The sequence below is a fragment of the Falco biarmicus genome, chromosome 1, assembly GCF_023638135.1.
Source record: "Falco biarmicus isolate bFalBia1 chromosome 1, bFalBia1.pri, whole genome shotgun sequence".
Classification (NCBI taxonomy): Eukaryota; Metazoa; Chordata; class Aves; order Falconiformes; family Falconidae; genus Falco; species Falco biarmicus.
Window position 1 is genome coordinate 75,553,992 of NC_079288.1, and position 19,568 is coordinate 75,573,559.

Genomic DNA, 19,568 nt, shown 5'->3' on the forward strand with positions numbered 1-19,568 from the left:
AATTCATTCTTTTAGCTAGGGATATGCTTAACAAGAAAACCCTGAAGTTAAGGTGCTGAATTTCACACCTTGTTGTTTGAACATGCTTGCTAAGGGGAAAAATGTTCTCTCAAAAATTGATGTGTAGTCAAAACAGAATTTCACTTACTTAACACATTTGAATTTAAACTGCTTAACTAAAGAGTTTTTATCTTTTAAATCCACCTTCCTACATTAAAAGCATTTTTACTATTCAAATGAATTTAACTAGAGTATTTATTTAAAGGAACTAGCTGTCTTTTGTATAACAGATGCCAGAATGCCTCCATTCTGAATATATCGGGCAATTTTAATTGCAATGCTGCTAGACTTGCCAAGTCTTGACTGTGTTGAAGCCTCCTTGCCCTGTACCTGGCAGGTGGCAGTCAGTGCAAGGGCACAGCAGTGGCCTCGCTCCTCTGCAGTCTTGGGAGCTTTCAACAAGCTGCCTCTGGAGAGGAGAGCTTTTAATGCCATGCTGTAAACTGGGGACAACCACATAACAGAGTGCTGCTAGAAGGCACTTTTCATGTTGACCTTGTGCTTTGCTTTCTCACCTGCCATGTGAATCTATGAATCATGAGTATCTCCAGATATGTGATCCCAGATCAGCAGCATCTTACTTAAGGAACTTGTTCACCTTCTGGCTTAAGCTAGTCCATGACTTTTACTTGCTGTCAAAGCAGTTTAAAATAGCCTGTTTTGAGATCTGAGGCATGGTTATGAGTCTATCGAGTTGCCTCAAGAACTGAGGGGTTGAGCTGCTCTGTGCAAGGCGATACACCCTGTTGTACCTGCCCCCAGCTGCAGTCCTGCCTCTGAGCAAAATTAGCAAAGCTGGCAGAGCCCACAGTGAGGAAGATCCCTTAGGTAGGAAAGGCTTTATGATCCGTGTGCTTCTGTATCAAGTATCCGCCACTGCCTGAATTAGTCACAGAAAGATAAGCACAGATCTAATTTTACCACTCAACTTTCTGAACAGTATGGATGCAGCTGCATGAAGAATATATTTGGTGATACATACAGTTGGCAAATGGATTTGTCAATGTTTTTTTCTGGTGGCAATAAAAATATATAGTCTATTTAATGGTGCAATATCATAGCAGATATACAAATTGTTTAAACTCACCTTCTTACAGAAAAAAAAGACAGAAGAGGCACAGTCTTGTAATGAGCAATCCCTGGGTGCTGCATTGTTATACACATGGCAGTAGCTCATAAATTGAATTCCTCCTTTTGATCAGTTTTATTCTCAGTGAAGTACTAATGATGGTGACATTCCAATTCTTAATCTTTATTTTCTTAAACTGGGGAAACCAGTTTGGAGTGATGTTGAATGTATCACTGATTTCAGGAAGCCACAGAAAGGCCCTAATATGCTTGAGTGTGACCCCCAATCATTTTACCCATGTGAGAAGTGCAGAGTCAGATTGTGTTAATTAAACTTTGTGAAGATGAAGTTTAAAATATTTGATTCAACAGTCAAAACTATGATGTGCTTATTTCTTTTATAATAAATCATTTATCATTATTTATGATGGCCATTGAAAACCATTGTTGTATTTTCAAGTCATGGATCAACACAAAGACTATTCAACATGAAGTCACAATTCCAGCTCTTATCAGAAAACAGTTATCAAAAATCAGAGATTGTTTTGTTACTGGCAAATATATTTGATATCAGCTGAACAATAGCTCTTCCAAAAACTTTCATCAGTTGAGAGATTAGATAAAACATTACGTATAAAAATGTATAGAATTTCCTATGATTATTCAACCAATGAGAAGTTTTATAATATAAGCAAAAATATTTAATCCTACAGTTCATGTGTAAATCATAACTTCAGCCATATTAAATCAGGGGAAACAAAGGTTTTGATATGGTAAGTGATATGACAAGAGACTAAAGGGGGGAAGGAGACACAACTCAGAGTTTGGAGGTTTATGGGTGACATGGACTCTAGGAGAGATTTCCCCTTACATTACACATATAACTAGAACTGCTACTGAATCAGGCTATTACAGTTAGCCTGTAAGTTGTGCACAAGAAATACAGTATTTCACACTGAAATATCAGGATAATTTTAAATTACCATTCCAGATGGTAATCCATAGTGAGATCCTTTTCCTTACACAGACACATACTCATCCTACAATATTTCCAAATGTTCAGGGAATGATTCAAAGTAATTTCTTATTTATCCAACATTTCCCCAGCTGCTGTTACACAAATTGTAAACATAATCTTAGTGTACTTCACAATTTCCTATGATTCTCAGGAACGGCTAGAAAATATGGAATTCAGAACACTAAACTGTAAGCTTCCTTCTTTTATCAATAAAGGTGTGGAGTCTGGGTAATAACCGAGCCCATATCATGCAAGCAATATGCATATTATAATTGTTACTGTTTATTGCTATGTTATTCCTGTATGACGTTTACTTTAGAAGTCGTTATCTAATTAATTTTTTTTACAAAGTGCTCTGGTGCAATACATTTTCCTTTTGCAACATTTCACTTTTTCTTTATTCTGTTTATGGGCACATTGGAAAAAAACTTGTTAGTGAAATTTAAGTATGTATTAGTATGTATTTCAGTAAAGATATAATTTCCCAGGAAATGTTTAAATTGGGATAATCAAGCCACCCCTTGGCTAAAAGAAGTTACACAGGTGGAAGTGTTTGGAGTTCATTTGCAGACACATTTGACAACTGATTTTGACAGTTTCCAGTGCCTGGTCTTTTGAGATAAGTGGAAAATACAGCCCAAGGGGCAAATGTTTTGCTTACAGTGGACTGATGCATCTCCCACTCTGGCAATACCACACCAAGAATACGGCTTCAATATTGCACGAAGCACAGGCTGCCAGTGACAAGGCAGTGCCACACAACACTGCCACATCACACTCACCAAGCCGCAGACTGAGCCAAACCAGGGACCCATCCAGGCTGGAGAAGGGGAGATGTGTTTCCCTCAGAACAGGCCCACACCATGAGCAATGATACTGGACAAAAAGAGAGGGTGGGAATGTGCAACAACAGTGGGGAAAAGCTGCCTCTGTCCCTCCTGACAGCAGCATGAATGTAGGTCAATGAAAAATGGTCCTGAAAGTGCAATTCTTGTGCCAAGAACAACAAAGTTGAACTGATGCTTCAGCACATCATGATGTCCATCCTCTCTTATCCCTGCTCCTTTCCCCCTGCCGTTACAGACAGCCCAGTGGGGATTCAGGGGCTCAAAGGAGAGCTGCCTGATGTACCCAATTAACGTAAGGTAGTTAGCAGGACTCTACAATATGTAAGTGACCATGCATGTGAGCATGACAGATTAGCAGGGTCTGGCACAAAAGGTAGATCACTGATGTTTCCAATTAAATGATTTCTTGGGTCTGTCAGATGCGGCGTCCCTGAGGAAATCAGGCACCTCATAGATGCATATCTTCCATCTCATTGTTCCTGCTACTATAAAGAATAAAGTACATAATCTTGAAAAACAAATCCATGTCAATGCTAACTAACCATAGGAAAACAAATCCACATGAAATGGAGACCTAGAGAGCCTCTTTAGTATGAATGTTTTCTCAGGGCAGTAGAAAGATGTAGACAAAAATCATTTGCCTTTATGTATGATATGGTTTTCAAAGGTTTTATAATGATTTAAGTGACTTGTCCATCATACCCAGATGGGGAAAACTTTAAAATTGCAGGCTTTCTTTGGGTATGAAGTGTAATGCATTCATTTCCTTATATTACAGGGACATCAAACCCGACAACATACTACTGGATGAGCATGGTAAGTGCATACCAACCGCTTTCTCTCCACTATCTCTTAATTCTTGAGATCTCAGTGACATGGTCATGATATGCTTTGTAGGTCAGCCTCAGATGTTTGATTCCTACCTAGATCTGGACTTTCTCTGCAAAATCTCTCTACCTGCCTTGTGGATTTTATAGTTTCCCCTATTCTTGGGGGAGAAAAAAAAAAAAAAAAGCTGATCTGAGACTTGCAAGACCTGAAGAAGACAGCATTTAATATGAATGAGGATCACCAGAGACACTTGATAAAAAGAAGTTAATATTTTATTAACAGGATTACTGTGAATCACCATAATCCCTTTTTAGGTGCCTAGCAGTAGAACAGTACCAACCACTTGTTTTCTCTTTTAGAACTTCTTAAGGGCTAAGACATTTCATGTAGCAAATTATTTCTCATGTAGGTATCTGAAATTCCTTCCTTAAGTTTAGATAAGAAATTTGGAAATTTGCCTTTTAAGTCCGCAAAATTTTTATGCCTCTACATCTAGTTCTGGCTTAAATAACATATAAAAGGCTAGACATAATCAGCTTTGAACTTTCCATACTAATTCCATGATTTCAAATAATTAAGGTGTGGTATATATAAAAAAAAGCACCTAATTTCTTTAAATTTAAATTTTACACATCTACTCTATCTATGAAGTATTTTGCTAAAACCTCATGCATATTTTTGGGGTTTTTTTTGCAACTATTCATATGAAAAGCATGAGAAAATACAAGTAAAGGCTTCATTAACCTTGTATCAGAACAGAAAAATGTACAGGAGGAAGAATAAATGGAAAAAGGAGGTGTATGTTTACTGCTGTGGGAAAGTCTTGTGCTTTGTTCACTCAGAAATTGGTTAAAGTAGTTAAACTTTGAGAAAATATCAACTTGAAATTATGTCAGTGTTACCATTATCTTTTGAAGTCTGTTGCAGAGCTGCTGAGTATACAAGTTAATGTTGATTAGAAGGGTAATATTGCGAACAGCTGGAGTTTTTCCCTGGGAATACAGAAGCTAACAAAGCTAAATAATGTTGGAGTTTTAAACCATCTAGAACTTCAGGAATTTAATGTTTCAGACCCATGAGTCTTAATGTTCCACAGACACTAATATCAACAAATAAGCATGAAATAGAAATCTCTTAAGTCCTGGTTGAATTAAAGATGTCAGACAACATGGAATGGCTATGAGTGTGTTAAGCCTCTGATTGACAACGTTTTAAGTATGCTTGCCCTTATCTCTCCTTGCCCCTCATCAAGGTCAATTACTGAACAAAATCAGCCTCTTGCAAGAGCTTTACTATAGGGATTTAAGTATTTCAGAGAAGAAGCTACCCCAGAGTAAGCAATATGCTACACAATGAAGGGGGTTTTTTGTGGTTATAAGCTGTTCAGCAACAAAATTATCTGCAGGCAGCTTGTAATTTGGGGATGGATAGCCCCTTTTCTGCAAAACAGCAGAATACTGCTCCCCCACAGTACACCTGCAGATAACTGGTGAGAAGTTTTTTCCAAGATGATAACATTCGTTTTATAGCTATTTGGTAGCACCATTGGTATTAACATTTATTGTTGTTCTGCAGAAATTGTGAGGCTCTACTTTGGTATCTAGGTTTTGCATCGTGCAGTGACCACACCATTATTACACTCTGTTACAGGAAATCTGTAAGGGTTTGGTTTTGCCTCAGGCAAAGTTTTCTGGACACTGTTTCATGAGACCCGGCAAGGTGCCTGCCTGGTTTACTGAGGAATAGCCCCCTGCTGGGTCAGACCCAAGACCTCAGCTGGTATTCTGTTGCAATTGGTGACAAGAGGAAATGCTCTTCATGGAGCATGCCGTTTGGTCCTTGGTCATCTTCTGTGATTGGCATTCTGTGCTTTCTATCACCCACAATTTTTATATTAGGATATTGGAGCATGTCTGTATATTCCCTTCAGAATTCTGATCTTTGTCAGGAAGTTTGTCTACTGCCTGTTAGAATCTGCTGATGATATTGGTTACTACAGCCTCCTGGAGCAACAAGATGTAGAAGTTTACCATCCTTCACGAAAGAAAAGTGTTTTCTTTTATGTGTTTTGAAACATTCTCCTTTCAAAACAAAATAATCTTCTACTAGAATTGCAGGAGTAATAGCTTACAATCACAATATTCATGATATTCAAAAACTCCTTCAGCACTCTCCTATCAGATGAAGAACCTCAGCCTTTTTAATTTACCTCATGAGGCGCTGCTCTGGTCCTTGGGCCCCTCTCTCTTGCCATAGATGGTTTTACAGATATGCAGGCTTTCTGTTTCAGAGCAGAAGAGCAACTGTATTGGATCAAAGACCCATCTAGTTGAGCTACCAACTTAGCTTGGTTGCTGCTTCTCTTCAAGAGTGAGTCTCCAAAAAGTGAACGATGGAGCAGGGTATAAAACAAGACAAATTTTTGTGGTACGTCCCCCACGCACTCACCCAACCTCCACAACCTCCAGCCTTTTGTGACTGAGGCATTTTCTGAGCTGGATATGGTTTCCACACATTTAATAACTTGTAGTGGTCTTTTCCATGTTTTTTTCTGGTGTTTCCTTCAGTGTAGGGAACTTCTAGCATCTTTTACATCTTGTGGCAAAGCAGTCCTTAACTTAAACACAGATTGTGTGAAGACTTGCTACCTGTTTGTTTTGAAGGTGCTACCTGCTAATGAACCTGAATACCTCCTACTTCTAGTTTTGGAACTGTTTCTTGGTTGTTCTCTATACTGAAATCACAGACTTATTAATTCACTCTTAGACTTAACAGGACTAATTATATTTTATTACATTTTGGGTTTTTTTTAGATTGGATTTTTGCATCTGTTAGGGATAATTTTACTTAATCATTTCTTTTACGAGAGCGCAAGGCAGACTTAAGCTGGCATTCATATGTGCCTTATTATATATAATTATATTGTTTTAAGGAAAACTTTGATGACCATAAACCTCTTATTTCCTTGATTACACGAGTATCTCAGCTCTCATTTGAAAACTAACAGCAAAATTGAAAGATGCAGCCAATGAGCAATCTTGGTCTTAGAACCAAAAATAAGCTGAAAAAGGCCACCCATAAATTCAATATTTTGAACCCTGATATTAACTTCTGAACAACAGAACTGGCAACATTATTACTGTATAGTGATGTCTGGGAGTCATAAAATGTCCATTAAAGATGTACCTGGTGTGTCTGCACAGAGGCTTGTCCTTAGCATACCCAGACAATTTTCAAGGAACGTATCTCATTTAACCCTCCAATGCTGATTAACAAGATGAATGTTCACAGTGTAATTCATCCACCTGAAGCTGTCTAAAGTTTGAAAATATATTTGACACTTTCACATGCCTACACGGCCATTAAACAGCCTACCCTTTCGAGATGCACAGCCTTCCTGAAGCCATCTATGGCAATACAATAAGGTTTCTAACAATCTCCCTAAATGATAAATGGCAGACTGCCAAGTCATGCCAAGTTCACGTGGATATGGACTGATGCGCTTGTACACAGCGCAGGTGAATGCAGAGAGAGGCTTTCTACATTGCTCATAGGGTTTGACCTTCTGAGGGCAAACCAGGTCTGAATTTGCTCCAAAATGTTACTGTGTTGAGATTTCCCATCAGCTCTGATGCATGCAGAGCTGGTGGCATTAACTCCAGCCTGGCATTTCTTCTCTCTGCCCTCACATTCAACCCTTTGGTTTCAGACTATGAGAAATTCAATAAGGTTTGAAGTACATTTTCCTCTGCTAAATGTTAGTCAGCCAGTTTCAGCCACATTAGTGGACATGTTTTCATTGTCATTATAATTTGTTCAAAAATTAAATACTAGTCCATACAAAGATCATTTGCTGTTTACCTCAGATACTGGGATTTCAGGCCATGTGCAAAAGCGAGGCATAAAAGCCACACAGCACTTCTGTGGTGCATGCATAAAGCTTCTCAGTAATGCACTGTGCTGTAGGTATTAACTTATAAATTTTCCCTGTTAAAGCCTTAACTGGAAGCTGACTGGAGGTAGGCAATTTTTGAAACAATTTGCACTGAGATACTTTCTGCTTGCAATGTATATGTTGGCATACATGAAATCTGTGCAGTTTGGGGTGATTTAAAAAGCCACTCTGCAGAGAGCCAGAGGAATGCAGTCATTTGCCTTTTCTTCCCTTTTCTGCACCATCACCTTGTTATCATTTGGAGTCATGCAGCCATGGGGATTAAGCAACGAGCTCTTTCCTTGTGGCACTTGAATTTAGTTAGGTACTGCTGAATCTGTTGTGCACTGCTCTGCTTCACAGCTCTTAAAAGCTAAACTAAAGTGGCACTGACGTACTGCTTAGTTCAATATTGTACCAGGATACAAACTTGGTTTTGACATTTAGGTGTTCACAGTAATATCCAGAAAGGGAAATCAAGTACAACGTGTGAAGCTTAGATGGGAAAAAGTCCCCAAGTCCCCAGGAACTGAAATTTTGGGAACAGTATGAAGTAGCTAGTATCCTCAGCGTGTTTACTGCAGCAATAGCAACCTTGCCTTTCCCACATGCAACAATAACAGCAAAAAGATGTCTTAGAGACTGATTAGAAAGACTCCTACAAACAATTGGCATCTGGCTGTCTCTTGAAATATTCACAATAGGAATTAAAAACATTAAAAACCCCCAAACAAACAAGTCACTAGGCTTTGAAGAGTTGAAACCATTCAGTGATGTGTGCAGGCAGACAGAGCTCTGCCTCAGCATCCCTCTAGCCCTCCTCCACTGCCAACAGGCACAGAGGCTTTGCTCCCTCCTCTGACTCAATCCCAGACACAGCCTCTCACCCTGTCCCCGGCTCCCACCAAGCGCTGTGTGCAGTCCCCGTGGCAGCACAGCCATCTGCCTGCCTACTCACACCTTGATTTCCCTCCATAGACAACTAGCAGCCCTCCAAGCAAGAGGCAAAGGCTGCTTGCCGGCAGCCCATGGGCAATGGGGTGGCCCTATGATGGAGAAGAGCAAAGGTGGAGTTTTTCCAGCAGTACAGAGACGGCTCTGCTGTACCCTGCTACACGTACAGGGGTTGCCCATTGCTGCTGGATCATCATCAGGACACAGAAGAGCTATGCAGAACCTATATTCCCAATCCATTCCTTATCTTGCAGAAAGGCACTTTTAACAAAAACCATCAACCAGCATACACAACATTTCACATGTCCTATTTTGTTTTGTTAAACAAAAAGAAATCCAATAAAAGAGACAGAAAACAATGCACCGCAGGAGAGGCAATTTTCATTGTAAATCAGCTATTTGGATTAGTCTGAATAATACTATGCAATAGATGTTTTGCAACAGGTTATCATGCTGGCACATTAATAGGGAGTATCAGTTACAATGCTGTCACTTAAATGACAGAACTTTATATTTATCTGTCAAAAAGAAGTATTAGTCTGCCAAGATTCTTGCAGCTTTTCATTCTACAGTATACAAAGAATTGCTTAAAACTACTGCCATTAGGTGGCTATATGAAGTTCAGTTATCATTTTCAAGAAACCTTCTGCCATGGTGTTTTATTATTACAGAAATAAACTGCAAACACGTCATGCTCCAGCCACCAGGAAGGAGGAATACCACCTTGGAATCTGCTGGCAGGCTGGCCTGTGAACACTAATTCTTTTTATGGCAGCCTAACACCTTCCACCCCTTATAAAGTGATCACTTTCATCCACTCTCAGTTTTTGTCTGCCATGTGCATATATCTTGCTGGGCTGGGTGTCTTAGGAAAAAAAATAATCAATAAAATGTAAGCAGTTTTTTTTAATAAGAAAAGAGCAGAAAGCATGTAAACCATTTCATCAGAAACTTCTACTGTCTCTCCCATCTGGAGAAATAGCTTTAAGTTTAGCAGTGTGGTGTACCTCCTTCCTTTTTTCCCTTTAAAACCAGCTCAGATCTGGTAGAATTAGCAGCCTCTGAGAATTTCAGTTTGCACTTATGTTGTGATTGACCCCTGACTGGCAGTGAAGCCCCATGCAGCCACGTGCTCACTCCATCCCAGAAGGGTGGGGGAGAGAATCGGGAGGGTGAAAGTGAGAGAACTTGTGGGTTGAGATAAAGACAGTTTAATGGGACAGAAAATAATAATAATGCTGATAATAGTGATAATAATAATAATAAAAAAAGAGATACAAAACAAGTAATGAACAGTGCAGCTGCTCACCACTTGCTAACCAATGCCCAGCCAATTCCGGAGCAGCAGTCCCCAGCTGGGTTTCACACATGCACAGACACACCCCCCACCCCCACCCCCATCCCCGGTTTATATACTCAACATGACATCATATCGTATGGAATGCCCCTCTGGCCAGTTTGGGTCACCTGTCCTGGCTGTGTCCCCTCCCAGTTTCCTGTGCCCCTCTAGCCCTCTTGCTGGCAGGGCCTGAGAAGCTGAAAAGTCCTTGACTTAGTATAAACACTATTTAGCAACAACTGAAACCATCAATATGTTATTGACATTACTCTTATATTAACTCCAAGACACAGCACTGTACTAGCTATTAGGAAGAAAATTAACCCTCTTCCAACTGAAGCCAGGACAGCATGTGCAGCTGTGGACTTGTTGGAGGTTGGCAGCTATGTTTCCTGTGGTCTGAACGAGATCTCGTTTAGACTGTTGGAGCAGCATAATCTTTGGTTGATACTGGTTTTCCTCCATGGCACCACGGTCATGTTCAGCATCAGTCATTTGTTACACTCTTTTCACCTTTGGCAGCAAACATGGTAACAACTCAATAACAGCATCATGCCCAGAGCTTGCTCTATTCTGTGGACTGAATAAGATTGAGGTCTTGATAAAATTAATAATAATCAAGTCACAGAAAATTGTCACTCAAGACTCTAGTTCACCACATGATGTGTTAACCCCGATCTGAGTGCAGTACTAAGCTAGGGAAGGTAGTACCTTTCTCTGTACTCTGTCTTCCACAATGACACTGCCAGATGTAATCATGAAGAGTGTAATATCTGCATTACTCCACAATATAAAACTAGACCTTAAGCAGAGATGTAAAACTTAACAGCAGATGTATCAAATTAAAAGTCTGCAGATTTTCAAGCTGGATTTATATTCTGTTTGCCTGTCTATGGCAAGCCAAGATTAACAACTACAACTTCACTGTGGTGGAGCAATTTAACCTATGCTTATCATAAACTACCCCAGGAAAAAAAATAATGACAGCAGGTTTGGGCCATCCAGCCTGATTAGTTCAGTTAAATCAGCTGTCTGGCTGTTCAGGCAGCAAGTCCTCAGGCTGACTTCTGTCACTTATCTTTCATCTTGCAAGTTGCTGTCAAATGAGTGATCATTTAGGAGCTGCTGCTGTTACATACACAGTCTTCTGCGACCATGGACCTAATCTGATATCATATCATATCATATGATAAAAATACCCTTTTTCTTCTCAGCTCCCTTTTTGCCCTTAGGAGATTCAGGAAAATCCATGCTGATGGTAACCTGAAGTGGATGTGATAGCAGACAGGTGTCACGAGTATCTGAGATTGTGAGAGGTGGCTCTAGCTGGAGATAAGGAGAGGCAGATTTCACACATAGCTCCATGTGTGACTCCTGTATGTTACTGCTTTGAGAAGACAGCTGCTGTCCTTGATGTTCATGGCAGGGGAAGATTCAGGGGTAACCAGCAAAGAAGGTTCAGCACGGCTAGCAGATACTGGATGCAGCCGTACTAGGGAAGTATTCCATCACTTTGCTGTCAATATGATTTTTCTAGTCATCAGTAACATTCAATGGTAAGCCTCCATGAATTGTACCAAATCCAATTTAATTTCTTTCCATTATCACTTAAATGTTAAATGATGGGTGGAATATTTTTGTGATGTGTTATTTTAACATCTGATTTTATTTTGTGTAATTGCAGGACATGTTCATATCACTGACTTTAACATAGCAACCATAGTGAAAGGCTCAGAAAAAGCTTCTTCTATGGCTGGCACAAAACCCTATATGGGTAAGTTTTTAAGACCATCTAAAAGTGTAAGACAAGTCATACATTAAGGCTGACTAATAGCATATTAAAAGATTTTAAGTTGTAAAGGTTTACAATAAATGTGAACACCTGGTTTTGACAGTATATATGCTAGCAATGGAAAATATTGGAGTTAGAGGAACTGGACAGGAACTTGGTCTCTATGCTGCTTCTACTCGGGTTCAAGCAAATTCAGCAGAATTTCATCTGTGTTACTTTCTGCAAGCCCCACATCTGGAGACAAGAATATATGATTATATTTGCACCACTGTGGTTATGATTTAGCAGAGAACATGTAATGTCAGTTTAAAAGTATCTAAGCACATCTTTAATTGCTTTAGAGTTCTATGTAACTAACTACTTAAGTGCTTTCCAAATGGCTTTCAGGGGAATTTTATACATTTTAATTATGTGTTCTAAATGCATAGATGTGAGAGCAAAGTTCAGTTAGCTTGTCCTCGTGTATCTAAAAGTTAAGCATCTCGGCTAAGTTAATAATTCAGACTTGTCCTGGAGCTGAAGGACAGAAGGCATTTCCTGAAGGTCATTTGTCCCACCAAAGTTTGGGCAGCTTCCATGACTGAGAATAGGCCCGATTTCTCCTATTTTTGGCTTCCTAATCAACTGCTGCTTTAATTCTGTCTGTACATGGAATTGTCATTGTCTGCAGAGGTGACTAGCTTAAAACTAAACATACCTGGGCTCTGGAAACTGTACTAAGAGATAGGTGTGTCTCTATGAGACTTTTTCTAGCAGACATGCTCAGAGCACTTCTAAGACCCGTACAGTGGTAAAATATTAGTAAATGATCATATTCTGAAAGTGTCATTTGGGGAACTGATGGTCTCTGTGTCACCACAATCCTGCGTATTAGCACAAGAGTAGAAGTGTGTGCCTAAGAAATAGAACTTAACATACACATTTTTCACAGCATAAAGAGCACTGTACAAACTTGCATGTGAAGCACGCAGGCATCTGTAAGGTGCATCCATACCAGCTGTGAGACTGTGTCAGAGCAGTCCCAGGCACTGGAGCAGAGTTGTATTTTCAGATATGATGTGATTTTCGTCATGAATCAACAGTTAGGAAAGGCTTGGTCTATTGCTCCTGAGCAGCTTGTGCGTAGCTCTCCTGTTTGGTAGCTAATAGGGCACAGTAACACATGTGTGGCCACACTGTGCCACTTGGGCTCAGGACCAGTGCACTAACCTGACACTGATTAGCTCACTCTTATAAATGTTTTCAAAACAGATTAAGTAACATTTTAAGTAGTCTTGACTCCAGCATTTAAGTTATACAGATGAATGAGGTTTTAGAATAAAATTTTCTCAGCATTTTATGTTGGTTAGCTTTAGCTGAGTGTCCGGTTGAGTGTCTTTGCTTAGGTGAGATGGCCAACACTGCACAGGCATGGGATAGAGAGCATTAGGAGATGAAATCTGAGCTTCCCCTCAGGACCAGTATCTGAGTGTTTGATGTTGCACCACAGATTCCTTATTCATTGTGGTGAAAAAGGGGGAAGGGGTGCTGCAACCTCACTTACACCAACAGCTTTAGTTTAAAAAGAACTTGCTTGAGCTTTTCTGCCAATATGTGGTGAGTTTATTTATGAAAAAAAAAAACAACCCAAACAAAAAAACCCAAAAACCACCAAAAAAACACCCAGAAATAGCCAAACCACTAAACAACAAAAACGCAGGAAAAAACCCACATTTTTTTTGTCTAGAAGTAATTTTTACCTCCCGCAACATATACAAATAGTTGTACAACTGACATGTGAAACTAATTGCATTCACAGAACTGCCCTTACATACACGATGACTGAAATGTTAAAAAGATTCCAAGATTTTCAAAATGGTAGTTTTACATTTCTGTGAAAAGCTTATTTCTCAGAGCTCACATGCTCTGCTTAAATAGTTGCCTAGAATTTTCTAGTAACCGTCATCATTAGATGTGCAAATTCTTATTACACAGATTATTCAAAAATACCTGCGAAGAGTAACCATTTTGCAGAAGTTCAAACAGGTTCAGAATAGATATTTTTCCATATTTAATTGTGGTGATGACAGCAGACTTAACAATAGTCTTTTCTGACATTTAATTTGGTAGTCAATTAAATGGCTCTTTTGATGACCTTACATGTTTAATTTTGTTGCACAGTTTTACATTAGAAAGCATAATTGTTACAAAAGCAGAAAAAAGCTGAGTACTTGCTTAGGGGTCAGTTAGCATTTCAGCATCTGTCTGTTATGGTCTGAATGTGTGTAATGAAGAGATCACCTGGCGGCTAATTATCAGAAGCAGAATAGGTATAACACCTGTACAAAAGTGTGTGTGAGTATTCTTCAGATACTCCACTGAGAGTTAACAGGAAACAGTGTCCTTTGGAGCATCTTTCAGACCATCTGCACACGTCAGTGGACCTTCTTAGTTCATTGGTGGTCTCTGCCTGGCTCTTCCCAGAAGAAAAAAAACCCAGCTTTAACAACAGAAAGCACAAAAATCTGCAAGTACTAAGTGCTATGATTTGGTATTTAAAGTGCAAAATTATGAAAAATGGCCCCACCCTCCTGAAATTCCTACCATCTAAACCCATGAGGAGTAACTTGTTCTTTGTGTAGCTGACATTTGCTGAGAAATAGCACAAGGAAGGAAATCTTCAGATTCATCTTGGAGAATATCTCTTCATTTTTAATCTATTCAGTGCTGAAGTGCAGTCCACCCTGCTTAACCTCCACTTATGTCCCTTTACACAGTATTCCCCATTGGCTAGAAAATGCCAGAACGCTTGCATTTAGTAGGAAAATACTGATCTCCAGGATAGATTATCTCCTTTTACAGCCTTATTGTTTTGTAATCACTTGTCAGCTTAACATCACAGGAGGGTTCCTGTAAGAGCCCAAGCTGACCCAAGCAAGGAGGTCAGCTATAGACTTGGAAAAGGGGAAGATGGGACATGGAGCCAAGATTTTACCTTTGCACAGTAATAAATTGTTGTCTTTGTTCATTTCAGCTCATGGAGCTGTTCTGCCCCTGGGACCCTCTCACCTCCCTGCCCTTCCCACCCCCCCCCACCCCACCCCTCCCCTCATCAGGTCTCCCCCATATCTAAGAATCTCACAACAAGAAGAAATGGTACAAGATAAATGTTCTCTTTCCCATTATGAAGAGGCTGTGGCACCATCCACCAGCTTACTTTCTCTCCAGTGTACCTCCCTCACCTCTTGGAAATGCAAAAATCCTGCAAAAGCCGTGTGCCGTCTTCAATACTCAGAAAGGGTCAGAAGAGTCATCCTTGCATTTATTTGGAGCTGTAAGAAGGCAGGAAAGCTTTTAGAGCTGTAAAATATTCTCTGTTTCAGGTGAAAAGTGATGGGTAAGGATTCTCTGTGGCACAGCTCAAGTATCAAAGCTTCAGCAAACCTCAAATATTAAGAGTTTGACAGATATGGCTATATGCAGAAATGCTGCATTTTCCTCTGAGTGCATTGATTTTGCTTCCTTTTCGCTTTTAGTTTACACATTTAATTTTGTGAAGAATCATAACTTTAGTGAAATGCTACAAAGACTTTTCAGTTGCAGTGCTCAAATTCAGAAAGTTTTGGGTTTGGTCTTGGTAGTTATTAAAGTCTGTATGATTTCTGGCTTTAAGGCTTCCACATGGCTTTGTCTAAGCTGTTTAGACAACGAGAGAAATAGAAAAAAAGAATTGGGGAGATTGGTGTTATGGTTGGCAGTAAGCTTTCGTTACCAGGAGTTCAAACCATGCTTCAACCTTGGTGTAACAAAATCATCTTCAAACAAGGTACTTGCTGAGCACCAGAACCAAGGAAACTTAGTAGTTCCTGTAAGACATGCCTTATGCTGTGTTGGTTTTCATGATGTTGAAGGTATGAGATGTGATGAAAGCTTTTTCCCCTTCTTGGAGACTTATAAAGGTGTACTCCCATGAGGATCCTGTTATGTTTAATCAAATATGAAAGCAGTCACCAGCCTTTTCCTTAGGAGAAATGCTTACAGGATTTCTCACTTCTTTCTGTGGCCAATTTAAGGAACTAAACAGAAAAATGTTCTCTCTCAAGCATCCATCCATATTTAAAATTTGAATAAAATAGGATGAGAAATTGCTAGGAGGAAATTTTCTCACATGCAGCATGACTGCATAAAACTGATATCCAAGAAAAAACAGTGTTGTGAATTGATACCTTGTTGTAAAAATGCACCAGATGTTCTGATTAAGATACCCATCTTGTAATGCTGAGCATGGTGTGAGTTGGCTCCTGCAGCCTTTGCTTAATCCCACTTCGCATTAGCCTTTTTGCCCCTGTGTCTTTCTCAGCCTGAAATTTTCCCTGCCTATTTCCCTGCAATGTATCTGAACCTGAATGTTTCTCCAGAAACCCTGGTAATTTCTCTGTGTTCCCCTTTACCAGCTGATTCATTCAGGCAAGGGAAATACCTGCCATACATAGGCAACAAAAGCGTGGGCAATGGGGAATCTGAAAGGAACGGGGCCAACAGCCTGGTGAAACAAGCTACTTCCAGCTGCTTCTGCAGTTTTACTTCTCAAAGCCTTTGACCCGAAATGCTGAAGTGAATCCAGCTTTTTAGTTTGGGGCGGGGGGGGTGGTGGGGTGTCTTCAGAGTTTGTCTCTTACTGTTCAGATGGCTGCAGCTGTGAAATGCAATGTGTGCCTTAAGAGGGCTTAGGAAACTTGTGTGTTGCCCCTACCTGATATTATCATTACAAATTCACTACTCAAACCTTCTGCAAGACCTGTGAACAAGGGTGTTGTCAAAGGTTTTGTTGTAGGAATAGCCCTTTGAAAAGTCCTGTTTTCAGACTGTCATCCTACGCTGGCAAGCAATGCAAAACGTCCTTTGAGACCTGACCGACTTTTGGCAGGCATGGCTGCTGCCAACAAACGAACACAAGCGCTGGAGGGGGAGGCCCCTGCCCCTGCACTGGGATGTAGACCAGGAAAGCTGGTGCCGGGCAGGACACGGTCCCTGGCCACAGCCTGTGCCTGAAATAATCAGCCATGGCTCTTTCTTCCTGCAGAAGGCTATTCATTAAGCTGCTTGTGTTTAAAGAAAGTGTGCCTTTCCCTGGCTGGAAGCACCCGTGTTTGCCATTTTTAACACTGTTCCATCTTTGGGTGCCAAAAAAAAACCCACCCCAAAAAACAAACAAACAAACAAATTTATATTGGTCCCTCATGCAGGCTGCAAGAAATGTGCTTGTGTCTCAGAGGACATGTTCTGTGCTGGGCACCCACCCACAGTAGCAGCCCTCTCCTCTGCAACAGATCGGTCAGCCTCAAAACAAAACGTGAAATACTAAAATATATCTTGGAAAACATTACAGATTTCACCTTTTGTTTATGCCTCACTCTGGCATGATTTAGATGTATTTGAGTTCTATAGCACATACTTTTTACTCACTGAAATGTTTCCTTTTTTGAATGATCAATTTCCCTACAATTTTTGTGAGTGTCGCAAAAACTTCCCATTCACAGGTGTTAAATTTTGGGGGTTTGGTGCTTGTTTTTTTTTTTCTTGTTTGTTTCTGGTGGTAGGAGGGTTAGGGGGGTTAGGTAGAACCTTAGGGGTTTTCTTCAACAGAGGCTGGAATTCATCAAAATAATGCACTGTGACTTAAATCAAACTAACAAAATATGTTTCATGATATAAATACACCTGAAAAAAATCCAAAGCCAATAAAATCAGTAGTAAATGACATGAACAGTTTCAGCTACACCTCTCCTATCCTACAGGCTTCTCTCAGGTGTTCACAGCTGTTTTCACAGGTTGCTGTCACAGTGAAGAATAGCTGTATGCCTAAGATTACCAGAGGAGTGTGAGTTTACAGAGATCCACTGAACTTCTAAAATGTATGAGTCATCCATATTTATTAATTAATACTGTGTGGGAATACTATTGGACTCAGTGGAAAGCTAGTGGATATCCCATTATCAACTTTACAGGTATAGGAAAAATACTTTGTAGGGCTGTATTTGTTCCTGAAAATAGGTACAGTACAACAGGGACAAATCTGGAGCTGGATTTTCATAGGTGTTCAATGTTGATCTTCCTTGCACTCATGCTGAACAGTGCTCTGAAATTTAATAATGTTTTGCAGCTCATTGCTTTTTGAGTGCAGCTAAGGCAGTGTTTAGGTTTTTAAAAATCCCACCCTTTTCCTACTGAGGGTTTGGCTGCCTGTCTACAGAGTTTCACCGGTGATGTTGCTACCTGTCCTTTTGGTCCCGGGGAAATATCACAATGCCGGCATGAGCAGGGAGGCTTCTGTTTGTTCTGATAAGCAAGAACCAAGAGTGGACATGTGAAGCTTTGAGGTGCTGAAATAAATACTTGCTGTACTGAGAGTTTTTTTCAGCTTGCCCTGGGAGCACTATGGCTGAGGGGATTAAGAAATGAGCTGCAAGTGGGTATTCAGGTTTTGGCTCTGCTCTGACGCTAATGCGTTGGCACACAAGCAGCTGAAAAACTTCGGGAGATCAGGAAAGAAGTTACTGTCTCTAGCTGCTTTTCACTTCTCTGTGTTCTCTGTCCTGCTATCATCCTTTGAGATCTGCCAGAAAAACTGCTAATAAAATATTTTCTTTGACTATTTTAGTGAAAAAAAACCCAAAACCAAACAAAAAACCACACTGAGTTCAACTGATACTTTTGGTTTGGGTGTGGGTGATTTGTCGGGATTTTTTTGTTTGGTTGGGGTTTTTTAACTAGTCTGAGAGAGCCTGATCTGATGCGGAGCTGTGCAGGCACATCTGAGGGGGAAGAGACCTCTGGCAGAGGTGGAAGGGGGTACAATAAGCAGGGACTACCAGCAGCCTAGTGGGGCATTTCTGCCCCCTGGATCGCTCCTGTTCTTTGGTCAAGCCACGCAACTCCCCAGGTCTTTGGCCTGCACAAACTGATGCAAAAACGTTTGCTAACCTGTGAGGAGTATGTGAGGCAGGCATATGCAATAGTCTTTCTGATGCGTCAGGTACACAGACTGTCGTGCAAATCCCCGGTTATTCGGACCGATTAATTTCAGTAGTGGAACAGAATGGCTGCTGGCCATACACTGGGCTAATCTTCCATATAGCAAATGTATATTTTTGGATGCAATGCCTTCAACAAGTTGCTAGAAAAACTGACAATGCAGCCACTGTGAACTTTTGGATGGAGTAAGGAAGGTACTTCTGTATAATTTCATATTCAACAGCAGGAGACCATGACATGTTCACTGCTGCTGGGCTTTCTTTCAATGGGGCTAGTAACTTGAGGCTGTTTCTCTGAGGTTGATCCAGATGTTCAACTACTAAGGGCTTCTCTGTGCAAATGCAAAGGCAAGAAGTGGGTTCTGTTCAGCGGCTGAGCAATGCAGAGGGTTTTTAGAGGCCAGCACTCTGAGTAAGGACAGGAGAGGTTTTATAGCCATATGGCAAGCTAATAAGGCATTCTAAATGCAATGTCTGTATTCAGGTAATGGTATCTAAAATATTTACTTTGAATAATTGCATTCAATATGAGTAATGTATACATGTATAAAGTCATAGTTGCAGAACACAGTAAAAATCCTCTCTGAAGGATTGCAGTGTTATCTACTGCTATTGTGTATATGTATGTGTATATATATATATACACACATACACCTATTGAGGTGTATTATGTGAATAATGGCCCAAAATCAGGTACCTTGCTGTAACGAG

At 40.2% G+C, this 19,568-nt stretch overlaps 1 protein-coding gene across 1 annotated transcript in view; it reads left to right on the forward strand.

Annotated features, from left to right (window-relative positions):
• Positions 1-19,568, forward strand: part of STK32B (serine/threonine kinase 32B) — a 179,067-nt gene that overhangs the window by 117,409 nt on the left and 42,090 nt on the right. Inside the window, exons 5-6 of the mRNA XM_056326850.1 lie at positions 3,773-3,810; positions 11,737-11,826. Of these exons, the coding sequence (XP_056182825.1) occupies positions 3,773-3,810; positions 11,737-11,826 (128 nt within the window). The remainder of the gene's footprint in view (positions 1-3,772; positions 3,811-11,736; positions 11,827-19,568) is intronic.